The sequence below is a fragment of the Trachurus trachurus genome, assembly GCF_905171665.1.
Source record: "Trachurus trachurus genome assembly, chromosome: 19".
NCBI lineage: Eukaryota > Metazoa > Chordata > Actinopteri > Carangiformes > Carangidae > Trachurus > Trachurus trachurus.
In genome coordinates, this window is record NC_139913.1 from 885001 (window position 1) to 906042 (window position 21042).

A 21042-nucleotide genomic window follows, 5' to 3' on the forward strand; every position below is an offset into this window, starting at 1 on the left:
TACGATGTTACATAGATGACGTTGGAAAACTTGTGGATAGTCCAGAAAGTACGGTAGATAATATGTCCCTTTAAAGGTGTTTCACATGTTACATCACAGATTTGGGTGGAATGCCCTTTAGTTGTAATGAGCTGCTATAGGTGAATATGTAATGAGCTGAAAAAAACTAAACAACATTAAATATTCAGATATAATGTAAATATTTAACATCTGCCAATCAGGTGGTTGATCCACTGGAGGTGAGGTCATCATGACATCATCATCAAACAGCTGACTGACAGACGATGTCGCCGTGACGACGACCGCCCTGTGTTTTCCTTTTGTCTTTGAGCTGAACGGCTCGTTAACAGACGGCTCGTTAACACAACCAAACACACACACACACACACACACACACAGCTGCCACTCAAGTGTGTGTGTGTGTGTGTGTGTGTGTGTGTGTGTGTGTGTGTGTGTGTTTGGGAGAGAGAGAGAGAGAGAGAGAGACCTTAGTAGTTAATTAGTCCATCTGATGCAACGTACAGCTGTGTCCTGAAATTCCAGCAGTGTGTGTGTGTGTGTGTGTGTGTGTGTGTGTGTGTGTGTGTGTGTGTGTGTATGTGTGTGTGTGGAGCAGCCATTAAAACACATTTCTCTTTTTAAATTGTTAATCAATAGTGATGCGTCGCTACCGGCAACGCTTACTGACGATCAATACTCTCTCTCTCTCTCTCTCACACACACACAGAGACACACACACACACACACACACACACACACACACACACACACACACACACACGGGGAAACACCTGTTAAATACCAATTAGAAGGAGGAGATTTACTTCATGTCTCCTTCATCCCTCGTTTTTTATCCCCTCCGTCTGTCACTCATCCCTCCTTCAGGTGGAGAGGAGGGGGGAGGAGGAGGAGGAGGAGGAGAGGAGGAGGGGCTGGGGGGGGGGGGGGGGATCAGTGTGTGGTGTTAAAGAGGAGGAGGAGAGATTTGGTTGTAAAGTCAGAGTGTGTCTGCTCCATCAGAGCGTCTGATGTCTAATGATGAACAAGACGATCGATACGTCGCCTCTAACAGCTCAGCCTGTCACACCGGGGTGGGGGGGGGGGGGGGGGGGCAACAGACTCTTTTTCACTGTAGCAGGAGGATCAGAGCTGAGACTCCTCCGTCTGTCTGGAACGCCAACATTTTTTTTTTCGAGTCCATGACCAGCAGATAGACACCATCCTTTCCACTGTGCGTGCAGTAACAAGGGAGATAGAGCCGTATCGCCGTAATTAGCTTAGCTCAAACACTGGAAGTGTATAGGTAGTGTTAGCCTGCCTCCACCTAAAGTCGCTAATTAGCTTAGCTCAAACACTGGAAGTGTATGGGTAGTGTTAGCCTGCCTCCACCTAAAGTCGCTAATTAGCTTAGCTCAAACACTGGAAGTGTATGGGTAGTGTTAGCCTGCCTCCTACCTAAAGTCGCTAATTAGCTTAGCTCAAACACTGGAAGTGTATAGGTAGTGTTAGCCTGCGTCCTACCTAAAGTCGCTAATTAGCTTAGCTCAAACACTGGAAGTGTATAGGTAGTGTTAGCCTGCGTCCTACCTAAAGTCGCTAATTAGCTTAGCTCAAACACTGGAAGTGTATAGGTAGTGTTAGCCTGCCTCCTACCTAAAGTCACTAATTAGCTTAGCTCAAACACTGGAAGTGTATGGGTAGTGTTAGCCTGCCTCCTACCTGAGCTGAAACCAGCAGTCAGAAGCTGATTTCATTTTAGCTCTAAACTCTGTAAATATATCACTTTATCCACATTTCAAACATGTTTAGGAGAGAAAGTAGCCGTTTAGATCAGCAGTGTGTCGTTAATTTGTCTAAATACCGGCTGTTTACAATTTTGTTAGGACGAATTCGGCGCTACTCAAGCTAGCCGTTGTGACCAACGCACTTCCGGTTACTTTCACAAAATAAAACACCCATTACCCTTTACATACAGAAAACCATGACGATAGAATTTGTGCTTTTACTTTGAAACAGGAAGCTAACCTACCCTCGATGTAGCTAGCTTGAACCAAAATAAAGCGTCTTTGCTTGAACCCTCCGTTTTGACCGATCTCGTCCTGTTAGCGGCATTTGACCGCTCAAGATGCCTTACCGGAGAGTTTTGTAGCTCTGAGACCAAGATCGGCCCGCCGGTTTCCGTTTAGAGTTGCTGAAGAGTTTCTCTGATGACTTTAGGTGGAGGCAGGCTAACACTACCCATACACTTCCAGTGTTTGAGCTAAGCTAATTAGCGACTTTAGGTGGAGGCAGGCTAACACTACCTATACACTTCCAGTGTTTGAGCTAAGCTAATTAGCGACTTTAGGTGGAGGCAGGCTAACACTACCCATACACTTCCAGTATTTGAGCTAAGCTAATTAGCGACTTTAGGTGGAGGCAGGCTAACACTACCCATACACTTCCAGTGTTTGAGCTAAGCTAATTACGGCGATACGGCTCTATCTCCCTTGTTACTGCACGCACAGTGGAAAGGATGGTGTCTATCTGCTGGTCATGGACTCGGGAGTGAGGCAAGACATGTAAAAAAAAAAATTGGCGTTTCCCTTTAATTGATAACTCATTTATTGATTGATTGGATGTTTCTCAGTCACGTGCTTCATGTTCCTGGTTCCTTCTAGAGCTGCAACTAACCATTATTCTCATTATCGATTTTTTAAACCATTAATCGATCAGTTGTTTGGTCAATAAAACATCAAACCACCAGATGATGTAATCAAATGTCTGGTAACATTTTATAATAGGCTAAGTACACACTATGAAGCATTAGTTAAGCTTTAAATACTGAATTCATCATTTATAACGCATGAATACTCATTAGTATGTAGTTAAAATGTTTTACTCATCATTTATAAGCACTAACTGTATTTATAAACTACATACTAATGAGCATTCATGTGTTATAAATGATGAATTCAGTATTTATTAATGCTTAACTAATGCTTAATAGTGTGTAGCCTACTAGTTATAAAGTGTTACCAAATGTCTTGTTTTGTCCACAAACCAAAGAGAGACTCAGTTTATTGTCCTAAAGGAACAAAGAAACCAGAAATATTCACATTTAAGAAGCTGAAATTTTGGATTTTTATTAAAAAACTATTAAAACTGATTATTAGATTATCAGAATAGTTGAAGATTAATTTAATAATTGATTATTGTTGGATTAAATGATGAATAGTTGCAGCTCTGGTTCCATCAGCTCTGCTCATGGTGCGTTCAGGGTCACACTCTTCACTCCGTGACCGTTTCCCAGGAAGAAAAAAAAAAATATTCAGCTACACTTCATCTCTCCATTGACTCCCATGCATTCATACATTTAACATTTAGCCGTGCGGGGCCCCCGGGGGCCCCCAACATTATTCTGCTGTCAGTCACCCTGCAGCGCGGCGGTAATGAGATTCATCCCGACCGACCTGCAGCATGAGAGGGAATCACACCTACGCCGCAACGTGATTGACAGCAGCTCGTCCTCCCATAATCCCCCGCTGCACACTCCAAAAAAAAAAAAAATGTTCTCACATCTGGTATTCAGAGCCGAGTGAGAAAAGATGAGAGCTGTCCCTTCACCTTCATCACCACCGCCGCCACCATCATCATCATCATCATCATCAGATTCATCATCATCATCATCATCATCAGCTACAAACAGAAGAAGAGACGAATCAAATCTCACCTGAGACCCAGATCATCGTCCTGCAGCGTTCTCACAGTCTCACAGTCTCTCAGGCTCAGACACCGGACCCCCCCGACCCCCCAACACACACACCTACACACACATCTACACACACCGAGGTTCAACATCATGTAGAAAGTAATGTATAATGTCAAAATAATGTATAAGCAAAGAACAGATCATTACCAGAACATTTACAGAACTTGTTCAAACTGGAGGAAGAGGATAAAACAGACTGAAGCTGCAAGGTTAAACTTAAAACAAATGTGTATTTCTGTTGCAGGTGTAAAACTATGGCATTCACAAAGCAAGGAACTGAAAAGTTGCACAAGTATGTCTCAGTTAAAGAGAATGTTTAAAAAAGAAAAGATAAAAGAAGAAGGAGAAAGAGAAAAAGAAGGGAAACAAAGAAAAGACAGATAGACGAGTATGTAAATATGCGCAAACATGTGTACTATGTAAACCATGAATGGAATAAATTAAAAAAAAAAAAATGAAACCTGTGGCACCAGACCCTCAGGGATAAAACCACTCGGTCTCATTTAAACAACTAAACCTTCTGGATACAAACAGGAACCAGGTCGAGAACCAGAACCAGAACCAGAACCAGGACTATGACACTCTCCCATCTAGTTCAGGAGAGTCCCTCTCTTGTGTCTGGGCGACCAAGGAGACCAGAGAACAAGGTGTTTCCATCCTGACCTACATGTACTACAGTAACCACAGTAACCACAGTAACCATCGCTCCGTCTCACAGATGAGAGTTCGCAATCTGAAAATCTAATACCCCTTTCCCACTGGTCAAAAAACCCGTTTAAACCCGCTAACAATCGGCTTTTGGTGGCAGTGGGAAAGGCACCGAGCCGACTCATCAAGCGACGCGGGTCAAACGACTCATCAAGCGACGCGGGTTAAAATCTCCTTTAATCGGCTCGGCTCTGATCGGCTGCAGTGGGAACGCCAGACCCGGGTCAACCCGCTAATTTACGTGATGACACTGAACGTTACGTGACGCCACGTAGGCAGGCTCATATCAGGTAGGTCACGTCTCATATCACCAAAACAAAGCTCTGCTCCGCTCTGCTCTCATTGGAGACTGGGATCAAAAGATCACACAACACCGACAAGCGAGAGTCTGTTTAACTGACGTGTTGTGCCACGGACGAACCGTCATCCGGCCGCGGCAGACTCTCTGTCCTCCGCGGTCCTGGTGCTCAGGTCAGCCAGACACCTCGTCTGCCTCGGCGGACTCACACACACCGCGGTGGGCGGCTGTGGCATGACACTGTGTGTTGTTAGCGGGTCGACCCGCGTTTAAAAAACCTGCGTCGACCCGCTAATTTTAGTGGGAAAACGGCTTCAGTGACGTCTTCAGCCCGGATCAACCCGACGTCTGCAGGTGGATTATAGCCGCGTTCACGACAAGCAATTTTTCGCTCTGTTGCTCGGAGCTGCAGTGAATAATTGCTCAGGCGCCCGTTTGCATAGACTTTATATGTAAACTCGTCGCCAGCAACAAAAAGAAAAGGTCCGGTGTGAACGCATCTTTAGTGGTCCAGCAGGTTTTGTGGCTCCTAGTGGGTTTCAACATGGTGGGAAAGGGTCCAACCAGCTCTGGTGGAAAAGCAAAAGTAACCCTGTAGCGCCACGGGGGGTCGAGTCGAATCGAGTCGGGTTGGGTCGAATCGGGCCGAGTCAATAAATCGAAATATCTAATGTTACAACATAAAAACCTGCGGCTTATATTCAAGTGCGGCCTATATTTGTATTTTCTTTTAAAATGTATCTGGTGCGGCTTCTACTCAGGTGAGCTCCGGAAACTACAGTAACTGAGTCACCAAACAATGCAGGTGCATTTTGAAATGTTTTGTAACCCTGCATGTATGACCTAAACACAAGGAGCTTTTAACTGTTGATCCTCTTTACACAAGTTGAAACTAAATGTTAAAAATGTAAAAGTTAAGATGAAATAAATTAAATTAAATATTTATTTTTTAAAGTGCAAACAATATATGCAAAACTTTTTATTTTCCTCATCCGACTTCTGGACCCCGTGACCACCAGACAGATTCTCACTCAACCAGAAATATAATATCGCCACGTTTTTAATCTGGCGAGATCTCGTCACAGCCGTAGTGTTGACGACTGTTGCTAGGAGACGGGACTCAGGATGTGAGACGCTGCCGTCGGTCCCGGTGACGATGCTGCTCGTCTCTATCGATGATATTGATCTTTACTTTACTCACATATCGATCAGAGTCTGAACTCCACTGATCAGACATCACAGTGTGTTACTGTCGGCTCTGCTGTGTGTGTGTGTGTGTGTGTGTGTGTCTGTGTGTGTGTGTGTGTCTAGTCTGACCCTGACATGTTTCCTGTTCACTGGACGCCGCCGAAAAACACAGGAGACCTTCCCATCATGCATTTCACCAGCAGCAGAGAGGAGAGGAGAGAGCGTCTGTAATATCACCACTTCTCTTTTCAAAACGCTGCTGCAGTCACATCCATCCACTTACTGCTCCTCCCCTCCTCCTCCCCCTTTCCTCCCCCCTCACAGAGACAGAGAGGGGAGGGGGGGGGGGTTAATACTCAGGGGGAGGACGAAAAGAGAGGAGGAGGAGGAGGAGGAGGGGTGAAGAGAGGAGGAGGGGGAGGTGAAAAGAGGAGAGGAGAGCGTATGATTCCTCATGGGACAGAAGAGAGGGGGGAGGAGGGAGGGGGAGGGGAGGAGCAGCAGAGAGGAGGGGGGAGAGAAATAAAAGACAAAAAGAGAAAGAAGAGGAAGAGAAAGAAGAGGAGGAGGAGGAGGAGGAGGAGGAGGAGGAAGAGGAGGAGGAGGAGGAGGAGGGAGGACTGAAGCACAGACAGAGACAGTAGCCGTGTTTCCATCCAAAGTGATTTGAATCACTGGGAAATGCTCATTAAAAGAAATTCTAATCTTGTGTGTTTCCATCTACGGACTTTGAACACATTAGAGAGATTTGGCGCATAGGCTATGTTTATTACCGTCACATTGCGACCTGTCCGTGTGTGTGTGTGTGTGTGTGTGTGTGTGAGTGTGTGTGAGTGAGAGAGAGAGTCGCGGCCGCCACAGACTTCATTAAAGCTATCAGTAAGCGATCCGGTGGTTTTGTCTAACTTCCTGTCAGCAGATGGAGTTAGCAGCCCCCGTCCTCGTCATGGATCTATTGGTCCTCGTCCCTACGTCACCACATTCAGGCGCATCCCTTGGCTGCACACACAGAGAGGACTGCCCCTTTATGCCGTTCTCTCTCCTCATTGGATAAAGGTTGTAGGATACAAGGAAACAGCGCCGCAACGTAACCGTGCGGGGCCCCCCCGCGGCCGTCCGCCGCGGATGACGGCGGCGATGGCGGGGGGGGGGGGGTGACGGAACACAGCAGAACAATCCTGCCTAGGAGCTATCCATGGTTACTTAACCAAAAGTCTCTTGAAATATCAAACAAAGAGGAGAACTATGGACTGTGGAAGCTTGAATGGCCAAAATACAATAGTTATCATGACGTGAACCATGTTGCGATGTAAAAAAAAATTAAAATAAAAATAAAAATGCCGTTGATTCGGTGGAAACCCGGCTTAACGGGCGGGGGCGGGGCCCCCACGGCATGCGGGGGCCCCCCCGCCTCGCGGGGGCTGCGGGGGTATACCCAGCAAGGAAAGTTTTCTCCTGGGCTCAGAGCAGAGCAGAGTGACTGACAGACCCGTGTTTCAGACTCTATAGAAGTGATTGCTGTCGGAAGATACAACTATTTAAGACTTAGATTAACACAAACATTCAGCTTACTTCTGCTTTAATTTGAATCACAGCGTTTCCATCATCATTATCCGATGCGATACATCTAGATGATCTAAACAGCTGATGGAAACACAACTACTGTCCTCTAGTCTTTATGGACATGTCTCTTCTCTACTGTGTTTTGAGACGGTTGAACGAGTCTTAAACTGCTCACTGAGTTTCCTCCACTCACCTGACACACACACAAACACACACACACACACACACACACACGTCCGTCCTCGTTGTCTCGGCGTGAGGGGACGTATCAGCTGTACCACTCTGTCTCTGTCGCCGCGACGACAATATCACCACAGAAACACTCTGACATGTTGATTTGAATTATAAACACACAGATTTATACATCAGCTTTGAATTATAATAACACACTGACACACACACACACACACACACACACACCGGCCAGGCACGAGAAATATGTTGCTATTAAAATAATGTGTGTGAGAGAGAGCGTGAAATACATTCAGGAGATCAACACACACTGCATGATAATACAAAGTGTGTGTGTCTGTGTGTGTGTGTGTGTGTGTGTGTGTGTGTGTGTGTGTGTGTGTGTGTGTGTGTGTGTGTGTGTGTGTGTGTGTGTGTGTGTGTTACCTGTCGATGATGACGGGGTCTGACGGCGTCTCGTTCCTGTTTCCACAGCTCTTCTTATCACAGCAGCGACTGACAGACACAGAATAACAACTGGTTACTGCTGTTCCTACAGAGCGACGGCCATGTTGGATTATAACGACCAGGTGAGACTATTAGTCCAGTCATTGTATGAAAAAAGGTTGCAAAACAAGTTGCAACAGAAGCAAACTCAACTGGTTTTGTATCCTCAACATGTCCTGAGTGAGGGAAAAAAATCCCAGAAGAATCCCATTAGGGGAAAGTTTAGAAAAAGGCCCAAATATATCCCATTCATACACCTATTAAAGGGACAACGAGGAGTTTCTATTTGGTTATAAAAAGTCTGATATCAATGTGGATGAATCTCCGTTACCACTTGTTAATGGTCCATTTTAGATAAATCTATGGTTTTGTCTCTATGGTTATTTTGTTATTATTAGTGGTGGTGGAAATGCTGGGCGAGCCGACCAGCGTTTCTTTACTTTCGGTTTCGTGGCGAGTCATGAGAATAACGCCGCCGAATCTCCGTTTATGGTGGGAACTACGACGGTATGTGATCGTCTTCCAACCTCTGACTTTAATTCTTGATGAATGAAAGCATGAGTCTGTCTTGCGCCGGTCAAAGAATTTCACGGTGCGGAGGCTCATAAATGTAGTGTGGAAACACTTCACTTTTCCAAAACTCCTCATTGTCCCTTTAATTGTTTCTCACATGAATAGGGTCAAATTTTTAACCTTTAGATATCTCCATGAAAATGACTGAGTTGATTACTTACATTAAGACAAAAAAAAAATGTGTTGCAAGTTTTTTGAAATTCTTTGTTAACATGAGCAAATTTGCATAAATTTGCATAAATTATTCCACCGTTTTGACGGCACATCTATATATAAAGGTGCTGTGGTGGTACCAGCATGAAAATTGGAATGAGTTGACTCCATCGGTCACTCGACAAGAAACCACTTTAAATTTCAAGATGACTGCAATTTTTCAAGATAGTAGAGCAGGTATGACATGCTCCGCCTCCTATCTTAAGGAGAGGGAAACTTATCTTTTGATGGTTGTTTTGATTGAACAGTTCTTTAAAAAAAAAAAAATACTTGGCATTTTCACCTTCAATGATAGATAGAGAGATATTTGTGAAAGGGGGGTGGAGAGATAGAAGGACTTGCAGAAAGGGACATGGACTGGATTTGAATCCGTTGCTGCAGGAAGCACTCGTTTTACATGGTAGCCTAAACTAACCCTAGCTCATTAAAGGGACAGTATGGGACTTTATTGGCTTTTTATTGACAAAAATCAAATATGTCTTTCATAAATACGTATTTCACTGAAGTGGAATCGCGCCCGCATACAAACGAGCGCTTTCTCGTACCTTAGAATAAGATGTTACAAGTCGTTACAAACATACAGGGGGGGGTTCACCGAACCTTCTCTGCCATGTTGAATCGCCATGTTTTACGTTCAGTGTCACCGTGGCTGTAAGTAACCTCAAACTCGGGCCGCCGGAGCTTCTCGGCTCGGGGAGAAAGTTTTCCAGACAGCGCCTGTTAAAACTGTCACCACCGTGTAGCTAGTGTGAGGAAGGACGGAGGCACTGGTGTTGCCTTCAGGTGCAGTCAGACACCTGAATGACGCCGTGAGTGACGCCGTCGGCAAACCGACTGGATGTTATTTTACTCGACGAGAGAAAGCCGGTAAAACGTGGGTCAGGTAAACAATACGACATCACCATGACAACATATTGTCACGCCTGTATTGTTTTGCCTCGTGCTGGCGGACCGTTTGTTTACATAGAGGCTTGTTTATCCTGATACATGCAGCGTGTGTTGTTTTTCTGACTTCTGCCCGAGTTTACGTAAACGCAACAGCAAGAATACGTGCCGACATGCAACCGCACCGCTAGATGGGGGTAAATCTCACATACTGTCCCTTTAAAGCTACAGTTAGTAAGTTGACGAAAGTGAAAGTAAACTCTGTGACTTGGACCGAAATTTCAAGACAATACACAGGTCCCTTTATGAACCTCTGGAGTCAGCTCCTTCCAATTTTCATGCTGGTACCACCACAGCACCTTTATATATACATGTGCCGTCAAAACGGTGGAATTTATGCAAATGTATGCAAATTTGCTCATGTTAACAAAGAATTTCAAAAAACTTGTGATACATGTTTTGTTTGTCTTAATGTAAGTAATCAACTCAGTAATTTTCATGGAGATATCTAAAGGTTAAAATTTTTTACCTTATTCACGTGAGAAACATAATGGTAAGAATGGGCTATATTTGGGTCTTTTTCTAAACTTTCCCCTAATGGGATTGTTCAGGGCACTCAGGACATGTTGAGGATACAAAACCAGTTGAGTTTGATTCTGTTGCAACTTGTTCAACGTTGGCCCCATTTATTGTTTTAAAATTACTGGACTATATGAGGACCAGGTGAGATTATAGGGACCAGGTGAGATTATGAGGACCAGGTGATATTATAAAGACCAGGTGAGATTATAGGGACCAGGTGAGATTATAGGGACCAAGTGAGATTATGAGGACCAGGTGAGATTATAGGGACCAGGTAAAATTATGAGGACCAGGTAAGATTATGAGGACCAGGTGAGACTATAGGGACCAGGTAAGATTATGAGGACCAAGTGAAATTATGAGGACCAGGTGAGATTATATGGACCAGGTAAAATTATGAGGACCAAGTGAAATTATGAGGACCAGGTAAGATTATGAGGACCAGGTGAGACTATAGGGACCAGGTAAGATTATGAGGACCAAGTGAAATTATGAGGACCAGGTAAGATTATGAGGACCAGGTGAGACTATAGGGACCAGGTAAGATTATGAGGACCAAGTGAAATTATGAGGACCAGGTAAGATTATGAGGACCAGGTGAGACTATTGACCCCTTGCACGTGACGTCACGTTCCACTCGCGATAGCTCCGGACGCCATGATGGACGGCAAAAGAACAGTGAACGTCAATGTAATTGAATGGGCGCGTTATAGTTTTGTGACATACCGTGGTTGTAGGGTTTCCCCTCCTTTTCCACTGAGCTGGTTCGAGTGCTGGTTCGGAGCCAGAGCCTGACTAGCACCGGTTCTTTGCTTTTCCACTGCTTAAAAACCGGATATTGGTCCTTAAAACTGGTCCCAAGCACCAACTCCTTGCTGGTCAAGAGCTAAGAACCGGGGGCTGGCCACTGGCAGCGGGGTTACATGAGCAACAGGACCAGTGCGAAGATATACCGACACGTTATCGATGCCATTATAAGTTAGTTTATCTACAGTGAGTGTATAGTCGATGTAAACACAGTTGAAGCTAACTAGCTGAGCTACATGCTGTGGCTAACAACAGCTAACGCTCCTATTAAACATAGCACCGTCACAACGTAGTTGCCGCCGCCCGCCGGCGGATCGCGGCGATTACAACGAAGACGTCTTCCTGTTTTCTTTTATTTGTCAGCCGGGTTTAATCAGAGAATGATCACTAATTATACAGACGTCGGGTCAGGTCTTAAACACCCACAGGTCGGACCAGGTTTTAATTTCCAGGTCTGTTAACTGTAGTTAGCAGCAGCAGCTGCTGTATGGGGAGTGTGGCACTGACTGACGTTAGCTCCTTAGCAGTGGAAAAAGCACAGAAAACTGAGATATTCTACGGCGAATAACAAAAAAACAAACATATATTGCAACGGATGAGTAGATATTCTATTTAAAATAAGTGATAATGCTGTGAGGTTGTAGTGTGAAGTGATCGAGCCACATTGTTGGACGGCACCCATACACAGTACATTATCACTGAGCACTTTCTGCCGTCCGTCATGGTGTCGCCTCTCGCGTCACGTTCTAATTGTGACGTAGCTGCAAGGGGTCAATAGGGACCAGATGAGATTATAGGGACCAGGTGAGACTATAGGGACCAGATGAGATTATAGGGACCAAGTGAGATTATAAAGACCAGGTGGGCTAACCGTTAGCTGTTAGCCGTTAGCAGTGTCTTAAATAACCCAATAAACGCTCCATGAAAAAATATTTCTTCCAGCGGATATCCTAGTTCCAACATGACTGAGCTAACTGGAGTAGTTTCATGTCGTGTCCCACAACTGGAGGGTTTTAACAGCTGACGTCCTGGTGTTAGCTTAGCTGCTGCTGTTAGCTTAGCTGTCAGCAGCAGCAAAGCTAACAACTACGATAACCATGACTAATTACAAAAACGTGCACACAGAAATAATAATGTTTGTTCAATCATTCGTTTTATAGACTCAACAAACATCAGATTTAGTCAAAATGGTTTTGGCAGCCCGGAGCCCCCACATTTGGTATCTACACCGGTGGCTAACCCTTCCAGTTAGCCGCTCGCTAGAATGCTACTAAATCCCACTTCCGTTGTGGTGTGACGCAATGGATCATGGGAAAATAAAGTGGTGGATAGGGATCAGGTCCAGGTGTGGTCTTACCTGCACATGATCTCGTGTGTGAGCAGGACCCGGCACATCTCGGGGTTCTTGTCCTGGCCTTCGTAGATGATGGCCTGAAACACACACAGGAGTAGAGTCATTAGAGACAGAGACAGGTGCCGATCGCCTGCTCGATTCCCGCAGCAGTAGCAGCAGCAGCAGCAGCAGCAACAAGCAGTGGTGTAGTGGTCGTTGGACGTGAGGGTGCACATCGTAACATCGTAACGTTATTCACCGCTTCCTGTATTGATTTTTCACAGGCTTCGTTGTAAACAAATCCACATGGCCAGGCGGACACTGCAAAAACTCAAAATCTTTCCAAGAATATTTGTCTTGTTTCTAGTCAAAACAATCTCATTCTACTTAAAATAAGACTCATCACATTAAAAGTAGCTTGTTTTTAGACACTTTAGAAAAATCTGATAGTGCAGCAAGTTTTTCTTTCTTATTACAAGCACGAAAAACTTGCTTTCACTGGCAGATTTTTCTACTTATTTCAAGTGAAAATTATCTGAAAACAAGTTCATTTTTAGGTGATGAGTCTTATAGAGTTTAGTTTTGACTAGAAATGAGACATTTTGACAAGAAATAAGACAAATATTCTTGGAAAGATTTTGAGTTTTTGCAGTGGAGGGGTATCAAAACAGCGGAAAAGTAATGGGGGGGTTTTTCTCCCTAGAAATGACCATGGAAAGCTGCAGATAGAGCCATTAGAAATGAATGCAACTGTTTTTGTTTTTTAAATGTATAATTATGATGTTGTTTTATATGCAATAACTTACAGGCTTTGTCAGTTTTAGGTTCAATATGTGCAAAAAGGTCATTTCAATGAGTTCTCAATAAACAACCAGTCCGGCCCTCCATTTCTACCAATTTTTAAATTTTGGCCCAGGGTAGAGATGATAAAACTTTGTCTTTGGAGTGAATGATTGTGACAATGGCATTAGGCTGGATAACAATTGAACATTAGGCTACCTCTTGTTCAGTGACACTAAAATCTTGTGTGACAGGTATTTCAATGACGTCATATATTTATTTCAATGACGTCACAGATTTTGTATTTCGATGGCGTCCGTCCACCCAGTAAAAAAAATAAATCCCCACTACACCACTGGTGACAACAAGTGAAGTAAAGTAAAGGTGCATTTCATTTCATTTGTCTCAATTATGAGCCATTATGATCCATTAGCCCGAGAGTCAAACATTTGATGCAGTGAGTGTTTGATTCCGGCTGCAGCCTGAAGAACAGCTGGAACGGAGCGGATCAAACCAGCCCAACGACGCCCGACGGCCACGCTCGTTAAAACCACACTAATTGAATGACTCGTTAGTTTAAATGCCTCAACTGTTGCTGGTTTCCATTAGTGTCACGGTGAACAACAGAGGGAGAGAAGGGGGAGGAGGAGAGGAGGGAGGAGGGGAGGGAAGAGGGAGGAGGGGAGTGGAGTGCTGACTGGACTGTTTCCATCACAGAGGAGATGTGTCGGCGCCTCCTGCAGGACGAACATGTCACTACACTGAAGGAAAAACATCCCAGTTCATCCTCTGGAGACCAGGACTGGTCACATGGTCCAGTCTGGTCTAGTTTGATCTAGTTTGGTTCAGTTTGGTCCAGTCTGCTCCAGTCTGATCTTGGGCGCTTTGCACTAAACGGTCCATTCGTACCAAAAGCTCTTAGTTCGGTTTGTTTTCGTCGGTGTGAAAGCATCAATCGCACTCTGGTGTGCACCAAATCAAGCGCACCGAGACCTGGACCAACTCAGGTCTACTGGTGTATTTACATTGAAAGGTGGGGTGTGTTTGGGACACAGTCTCTCATGGAAAAAAATAAACCGCGTTTCACCATCTATCATCTCTGCCAGTCTGCCCCTCCACCTGCAGACTCTCTCACGTACGGTTGCACCGCGCTCTTGGACACACACACTCACACACACACAACCACACAGGGAGCGAGAGAGAGAGAGAGAGAGAGAGGTCGTGCTTGGCCGCTAATAAACAGTACATCTATGAGCTGTATCGCGCTATTTGTACAGTGTTGTACAGTGTTGTCTCCATTGTGAAAGTCCAAATTGGTGCTTGTTTCTACCGGAAGATGAGGAAACGTCATTCAGACCAGTTTTAGTTGGTTTGCTGTGTGAACGCTCCACTCTGCAGTCTGTAGCTACAATGTAACTGTTTTACTGTCTGGTGCGGAGCAAATAATCGAACTAGCGGTGTGAAAGCGCCCTTAGATCGGTTCGGTTTGATCCAGTTTGGTCCAGTCTAGTCTAGTTTGATTCAGTCTGATCCAGTTTGGTTCAGTTTGATTCAGTTTGATCCAGTTTGATCTAGTTTGATTCAGTTTGGTCCAGTTTGATTCAGTTTGATTCAGTCTGATCCAGTTTGATCTAGTTTGATTCAGTTTGATTCAGTCTGATCCAGTTTGATCTAGTTTGGTTCAGTTTGGTCCAGTTTGATCCAGTTTGATCTAGTTTGGTCCAGTTTGATTCAGTCTGATCCAGTTTGATCTAGTTTGATTCAGTTTGGTCCAGTTTGATTCAGTTTGATCCAGTCTTGTCTAGTTTGGTTCAGTTTGGTCCAGTTTGATCCAGCCTTGCACAGTCTCGTCCAGTTTGACCTATTTGGTCCAGTTTGATCTAGATTGGTTCAGTTTGGTCCAGTTTGATCCAGTTTGGTCCAGTCTGGTCAGGGGTTGCATGACTTCATAATTTTCCGTCATAACTAAAACGACAGGAGAGAAACGCTCTGCAGAGACCGGTCCAGAGCAGCAGGTTTACGACAAACCTGGTTTAACATGACGGCAACATTCACTCCTACAGAATAAAACACTGGAGCTGCAGTCAGTTACACAACTAGAGAGGACAACCACACACACACACACACACACGCCTGCTGGTTGTTGTTGGTTGTTGGTCGTTGTTGTGTGACATAAAGCTGTTTGTTTAACTGTCTGTTTATTCGTCTGCGGTGATGCACGAGTGTTTTTTTCTAGTGTTACCACACGACTCGCACAACTTTTTTTCTCCCATCAACGATCCGCGGAACAGTTGCGTGCTGATCAGTGGAGTGTGTGTGTGTGTGTGTGTGTGTGTGTGTGTGTGTGTGTGTGTGTGTGGAGGTGAAGCAGCTGTAACAGATGGTTGCAGCTTCACAGACACTCAGCAGCATCTGATCTACTGTCTGTGGTGTCGCACGCCCGGGAGAGAGAGAGGGAGTGTGTGTGTGTGTGTGTGTGTGTGTGTGTGTGTGTGTGTGTGTGTGTGTGTGTGTGTGTGTGTGGCGTCGTTAAACTGATTCATAACGACTCACAGCCTTTAGCCCCAATAATCAATAATCTGTATCTCACCTGTTTGGTCATGGAGTCGATCAGTCGGACGTAGAGATCCTGCTCCGTTCGCACTCCTACACACACACACACACACACACACACACACACACACACACACACACACACACACACACACGTTAACAAATACTTTTAACAAATACGTTATTTTACAGCCCTCTCTCCCCCTCCCTTCAAGAAGCTTGTGCTTTTTGTCACTTTATCACTGCAAATAAGAACTTGTTCTTAGTGATTTTTGCCTGGTTAAAGGGACAACGAGGAGTTTCTATTTGGTTATAAAAAGTCTCATATTAATGTGGATGAATCTACGTTACCACTTGTTAATGGTCCATTGTAGATAAATCTATGGTTTTGTCTCTATGGTTATTTTGTTATTATTAGTGGTGGTGGAAATGCTGGGCGAGCCGACCAGCGTTTCTTTACTTTCGGTTTCGTGGCGAGTCATGAGAATAACGCCGCCGAATCTCCGTTTATGGTGGGAACTACGACGGTATGTGATCGTCTTCCAACCTCTGACTTTAATTCTTGATGAATGAAAACATGAGTCTGTCTTGCACCGGTCAAAGAATTTCACGGTGCAGAGGCTCATAAATGTAGAGTGGAAACACTTCACTTTTACAAAACTCCTCGTTGTCCCTTTAAATTAAAAAATAAAAAATAAAAAAACAGTATGATCTGATCCAGTAGCTCCTGTACAGACTCCACCCGGCTGCGCTGTGGGCTGAGCCGTGCGGTGAACCCAGCGTACCCACCGTTACTGTAGAGCAGCTGCAGCTTGTAGTGAATCCCGTTGTTGGTCTTCTCTCCCGTCGGCTCCTAGACACACAAACACAAACACACAAACACACACACACGTCAGACTGAAACTCAACACAACCTCACTCTCGTCGTGGGTGCGTTAGATCCGCGTCCCGGCTCCTCCCTCTCCTCCTCACCTTCTCCTTCTCCACGAAGTCGACGTAGGCGGTGCGTTCGATCTCCACCGGCTGGCCCTGCCGGTCGTACAGCGCCAGCACGAAGTGGAAGAAGTTGGACTTCCTCAGGTTGGACGGCGGCTGCTTCTCAAAGTGAGCGCGCGCTAACCCCACCCCGCTGTGAGAGGAGACAAACCAAACACACCCAGTCAAGACCTGAAGACATCACATTAAAACTGCTCTACAAAGGCAAAGTGCAGTTTCTGCATTTTTTCAATTTTTTTCTTTTTTTTTGACCAATCCAAAGTGTAAAGGTATATTCTCTTCAATCTGGTAGAAGTTGATATTGGTTCTGCTAAAATTTCCAGAGTTATTGGGCTTTTTATTTTGCTGTCCATCCAAAAAAGCTCTGTGAAACCAAGGCAACGTGCAGTATCTGTAAAGAGTAACTGTACTCCCTACATCCCATAATTTACTCTATGATTCCATTGGAGTAAAACCAAGGCAAAGTGTTGTATCTTCAACAATTTCTTCACTTAATTCAACATTGTTTCAACAATTTATTCAGCTCATTCAACTTTCAGCATTCACCCGTATTTCTTTCAGGAAATACATTCTCTAGTTTACTCTGTGATTCCACTGGAGTAAAACCAAGGCAAAGTGCCATATCTGCCATAAAACGGTCAAAATTGGTCAGAAAGACAAACTACAAAATAGATTTAACCCAGTCCACCTTTATCTAATCAGTTAGAGACTTGGTAGTTATTCATTCACAATTTGATGCTTAAACCTGACAATGAAAAACACTAAAAGCTGTTTTTCTCAGTTCGGCTGCACTTTGCCTTTGTAGGGCAGAAAACACAAGAGTTTCTACAGAGACGTTAGAATAAATGACAGAATATTAGAGTCATAACGATTAAAATGATGTTTCATTAATGACACAACGTTTATTAACAATGTAAATGAGAAGAATGACGCACAAAGGAAATATAAGTAAAACATTAACACTATATACACTGTAAAAACTCAAAATATTAGCAAGAATATTTGTCTCATTTCTAGTCAAAACTAATCTCATTCTACTTAAAATAAGACTCATCACATAAAAAGCAGCTTGTTTTTAGACTCTTTTTACTTCTTTCAAGCAGATTTTCATTTGAAATAAGTAGAAAAATCTGATAGTGGAGCAAGTTTTTCTTTCTTATTACAAACACAAAAAACTTACTTTCACTGGCAGATTTTTCTACTTATTTCAAGTGAAAATTAGTTTGAAACAAGTGAAAATGATCTAAAAACAAGTTCATTTTTAATGTGATGAGTCTTGTTTTAAGTGGAAAGAGATTAGTTTTGACTAGAAATGAGACATTTTGACAAGAAATAAGACAAATATTCTTGGAAAGATTGTGAATTTTTGCCGTGCAGAAACTGAAAATTAAATGAGTCAGATGTCGAGTGTGTTTCTGTGATGAGACGAAGTATAAAAAGTGCAGAAACGGTTCATCTGGGTTTAAACCTTTTGCTTTAGCTCCGCCCCCTTGGCGTTCGGCCTCTGACCTGTGACCTGGCTGCAGGTAGAGAGTGTGTCTGTGTGTGTGTGTGTAGTTGTGTGTGTGTGGTTGTGTGTCTCTGTGGGACTGAAAACGCTTCACACTCTGACGGTTTCTGAGCCGGAGGACGTGTGTGTGTGTGTGTGTGTGTGTGTGGAGTTAGGAGAGCGGGGAGGTTTCACCGCTCATGTTAAAATTACAAACGCATCATTTTGTGGGTTTTTTTTTTTGTTCTTGTTTCTGTGATTTGTTGTTCTAATTTAAATAAAATAAAATAAAATAAAATAAAATAAAATAAAACCTCTCAGCTACCAGAGGAATCTGGGGTTAACGGCTTCGTGTGACCTGAGGCTAAAACCAAACGCTCCTCAGCGGCTTCGCTCCCACATCCCATCACACAGCGAGCAGCCGGGTCAAATATAAAACAACTAAAACAACAATCATATTAATATTAATATTAACTCTAATATTTATTTCAATATCTGTCTATATAAATAGTAATAATATATATGTATATGTATATAAATAGAGAGTGAAGAGAGCGGAGCAGCAGCAGCAGCAGCAGGTGAACGGTGCTGAACCAGAGAGCGTCCGGTCCGTCAGACGGGACACGGCGCTCCGGGCTTTAACCTCACATGAATGAATCATGTCGGAGCAGCACACACACACACACACACACACACACATTAACACGGACACGCACACACACACAGACACACACACAGATGCACACACACACACACACACACACTCACACAGGAGGAAAAACACCGCTTCATGTCAGCTTTTATAAATATTCATATTAACAAGTCAAACTGCAGCTCCGACCCCGGCGCCGCTAACACACGCTCCACACACACACATTAACACACATTAACACACACACACACATTAACACACACACACACACGCGCGTCCTGAGGTTGTGAATATGAGTTTTAATAAAAGTGAGTTCATGGTAACGAGTGTTTCTGTTTCTTCTGTTTTTCTCGTTCTCCAACACGTTTCTAATGATTTGACACATGATTAAATATTAAAGGGTTAATCCGTGTTGTTTGATAATGGAGAGAAAAATCTAAATTCATCTGAGCTGGATTTCACACACTCACACACATTAACCTCATTAATTATTGAATTTACATCAATTTAAATTATAATGTGCATTTTATTTATTCTGCTAATTGTATGTAATTATTATAATATGTTAAGTTGAAGCAGCGTCACCGTTAAACTCTGTTAAACTCTGTTAAACTCTGTATTTGCTGCTGCTTCATGTTGAACCAACCTGAGCCGTGCTCCGCTCCGCTCTCTGTTTAATCTGTTAAATTATTTTCATCTTATAGAAATAAGAGAATCCACATTAATAACAGATAAATATCAGAGTGAATCTCACTCTTCTTTTTTTTTTTTTAAGAATTATTATTATTGTTAAATTTCATATCTGGAACAAATTCACTTTTTTTTTTTTTTTTAAGGTGAAACGAGTCAAAGTATTTTTTGTCTAATTCTTCTGATAAAAGATTTTTGACTGTGAGAATTCCTTCAGTTTGCTTTAATGTCACAAACATTTAACACTTTTCTCTTGTTTAGTTTCAGCTGAAAACCTGAAAATCTTTAAATGACGTCTGATATTTTTCATCAATAAGTGAAATTTATATTAAAAATATATAAATTTAGATGGAAGACAAATTAAATGTTGGATTTAAAAACAGCAGAAATATCTGATTAAATAGAGAGAATCTCCTTGGGACAGATTTTCCCGGTGTCTCCGTCTGGTGTGAGCGGTTTTCCGGCTGCGCGGCCGTTTGTTTGTCCGTTGGGACTTCAGCTCCCAGAATTCCTCTGGGCCGCCGGCGGTGAGGCGAGTTGAGTTTATTTACCTCTGAGCGGCCGTGTTGGCGTCCACCACGCCGGCCGAGTGCATCCAGGAGCGGACGGCCAGCGGCTCCTCCTTCATGCCGGCCGTGGCCCCGCGGGGAAGGTTGTCCTGAATCCCGAACATTCCCGACTGACGCTCCGACGCTCCGACTCTCCGACCGCCGGGACAAAACAGGAGGAAGGAAAAAGAAAAGTCCAGCCAGTAGAGGAAAAGAAGCTGAGCTGAGTTGGAGTGTAGTGGAGGAGGTGGAAGGAGGATTTAGTCAGGAACGTTTAAAGTGGAAGTGTGGAAGCAGCCGGAGAGGAGCGAGGGAAGAAGGAAGAAGGGAAGAGGGAAGAAGGAAGTGGAGCAGGAGTTTATTCTGCTGCTGAACTTTGTGTCTGTTTCTCAGATTTTAATTCAACTTTTCACTCTGAGCGGCAAAAAAATCACTGATTTTTAGGGATTTTTTTTGTAAAATTCTCCGTCTGGGCCGTCATGTTGAAACCCGGCGGCGCGAAGGAAAAAAAAAACAAGAAGGAGAAGGAGGAGGAGGAGGAGGAGGAGGAGAAAAAAAAGGAAAGTGAAGAGAAGAAATAAAATCCTCAGAGGACGAGAAAAACGAAGGGGAAAAGAGAAGAGAAGCCGGGTCCGGACGGCGAATCGAGAGCAAGCGCGAGCAAAGTGTCTTTTTTCTTTTCCCCAAAGAGGAGAAGGAGGAGAGGAGGAACAGAGGAGGAGGAACAGAGGAGGAGGAGAGAAGGAGGAGGAGAG

General features: G+C 43.9%; 1 protein-coding gene across 5 annotated transcripts in view; it reads right to left on the bottom strand.

Moving 5' to 3' along the window:
• The window catches only part of LOC311002854 (transcription factor COE3-like), a gene marked incomplete at both ends in the record, with an annotated part of 58788 nt that extends 38376 nt beyond the window's left edge, over positions 1 to 20412 (bottom strand). For all 5 annotated transcript variants that reach the window (XM_083994413.1, XM_083994412.1, XM_083994410.1 and 2 more), the window contains 6 exons: positions 8127 to 8195; positions 12604 to 12677; positions 15950 to 16005; positions 16702 to 16765; positions 16885 to 17041; positions 20291 to 20412. In XM_083994413.1, coding sequence (XP_083850539.1) covers positions 8127 to 8195; positions 12604 to 12677; positions 15950 to 16005; positions 16702 to 16765; positions 16885 to 17041; positions 20291 to 20412 — 542 coding nt within the window. The remainder of the gene's footprint in view (positions 1 to 8126; positions 8196 to 12603; positions 12678 to 15949; positions 16006 to 16701; positions 16766 to 16884; positions 17042 to 20290) is intronic.
• Between the last annotated feature and the right edge of the window lie 630 nt (positions 20413 to 21042).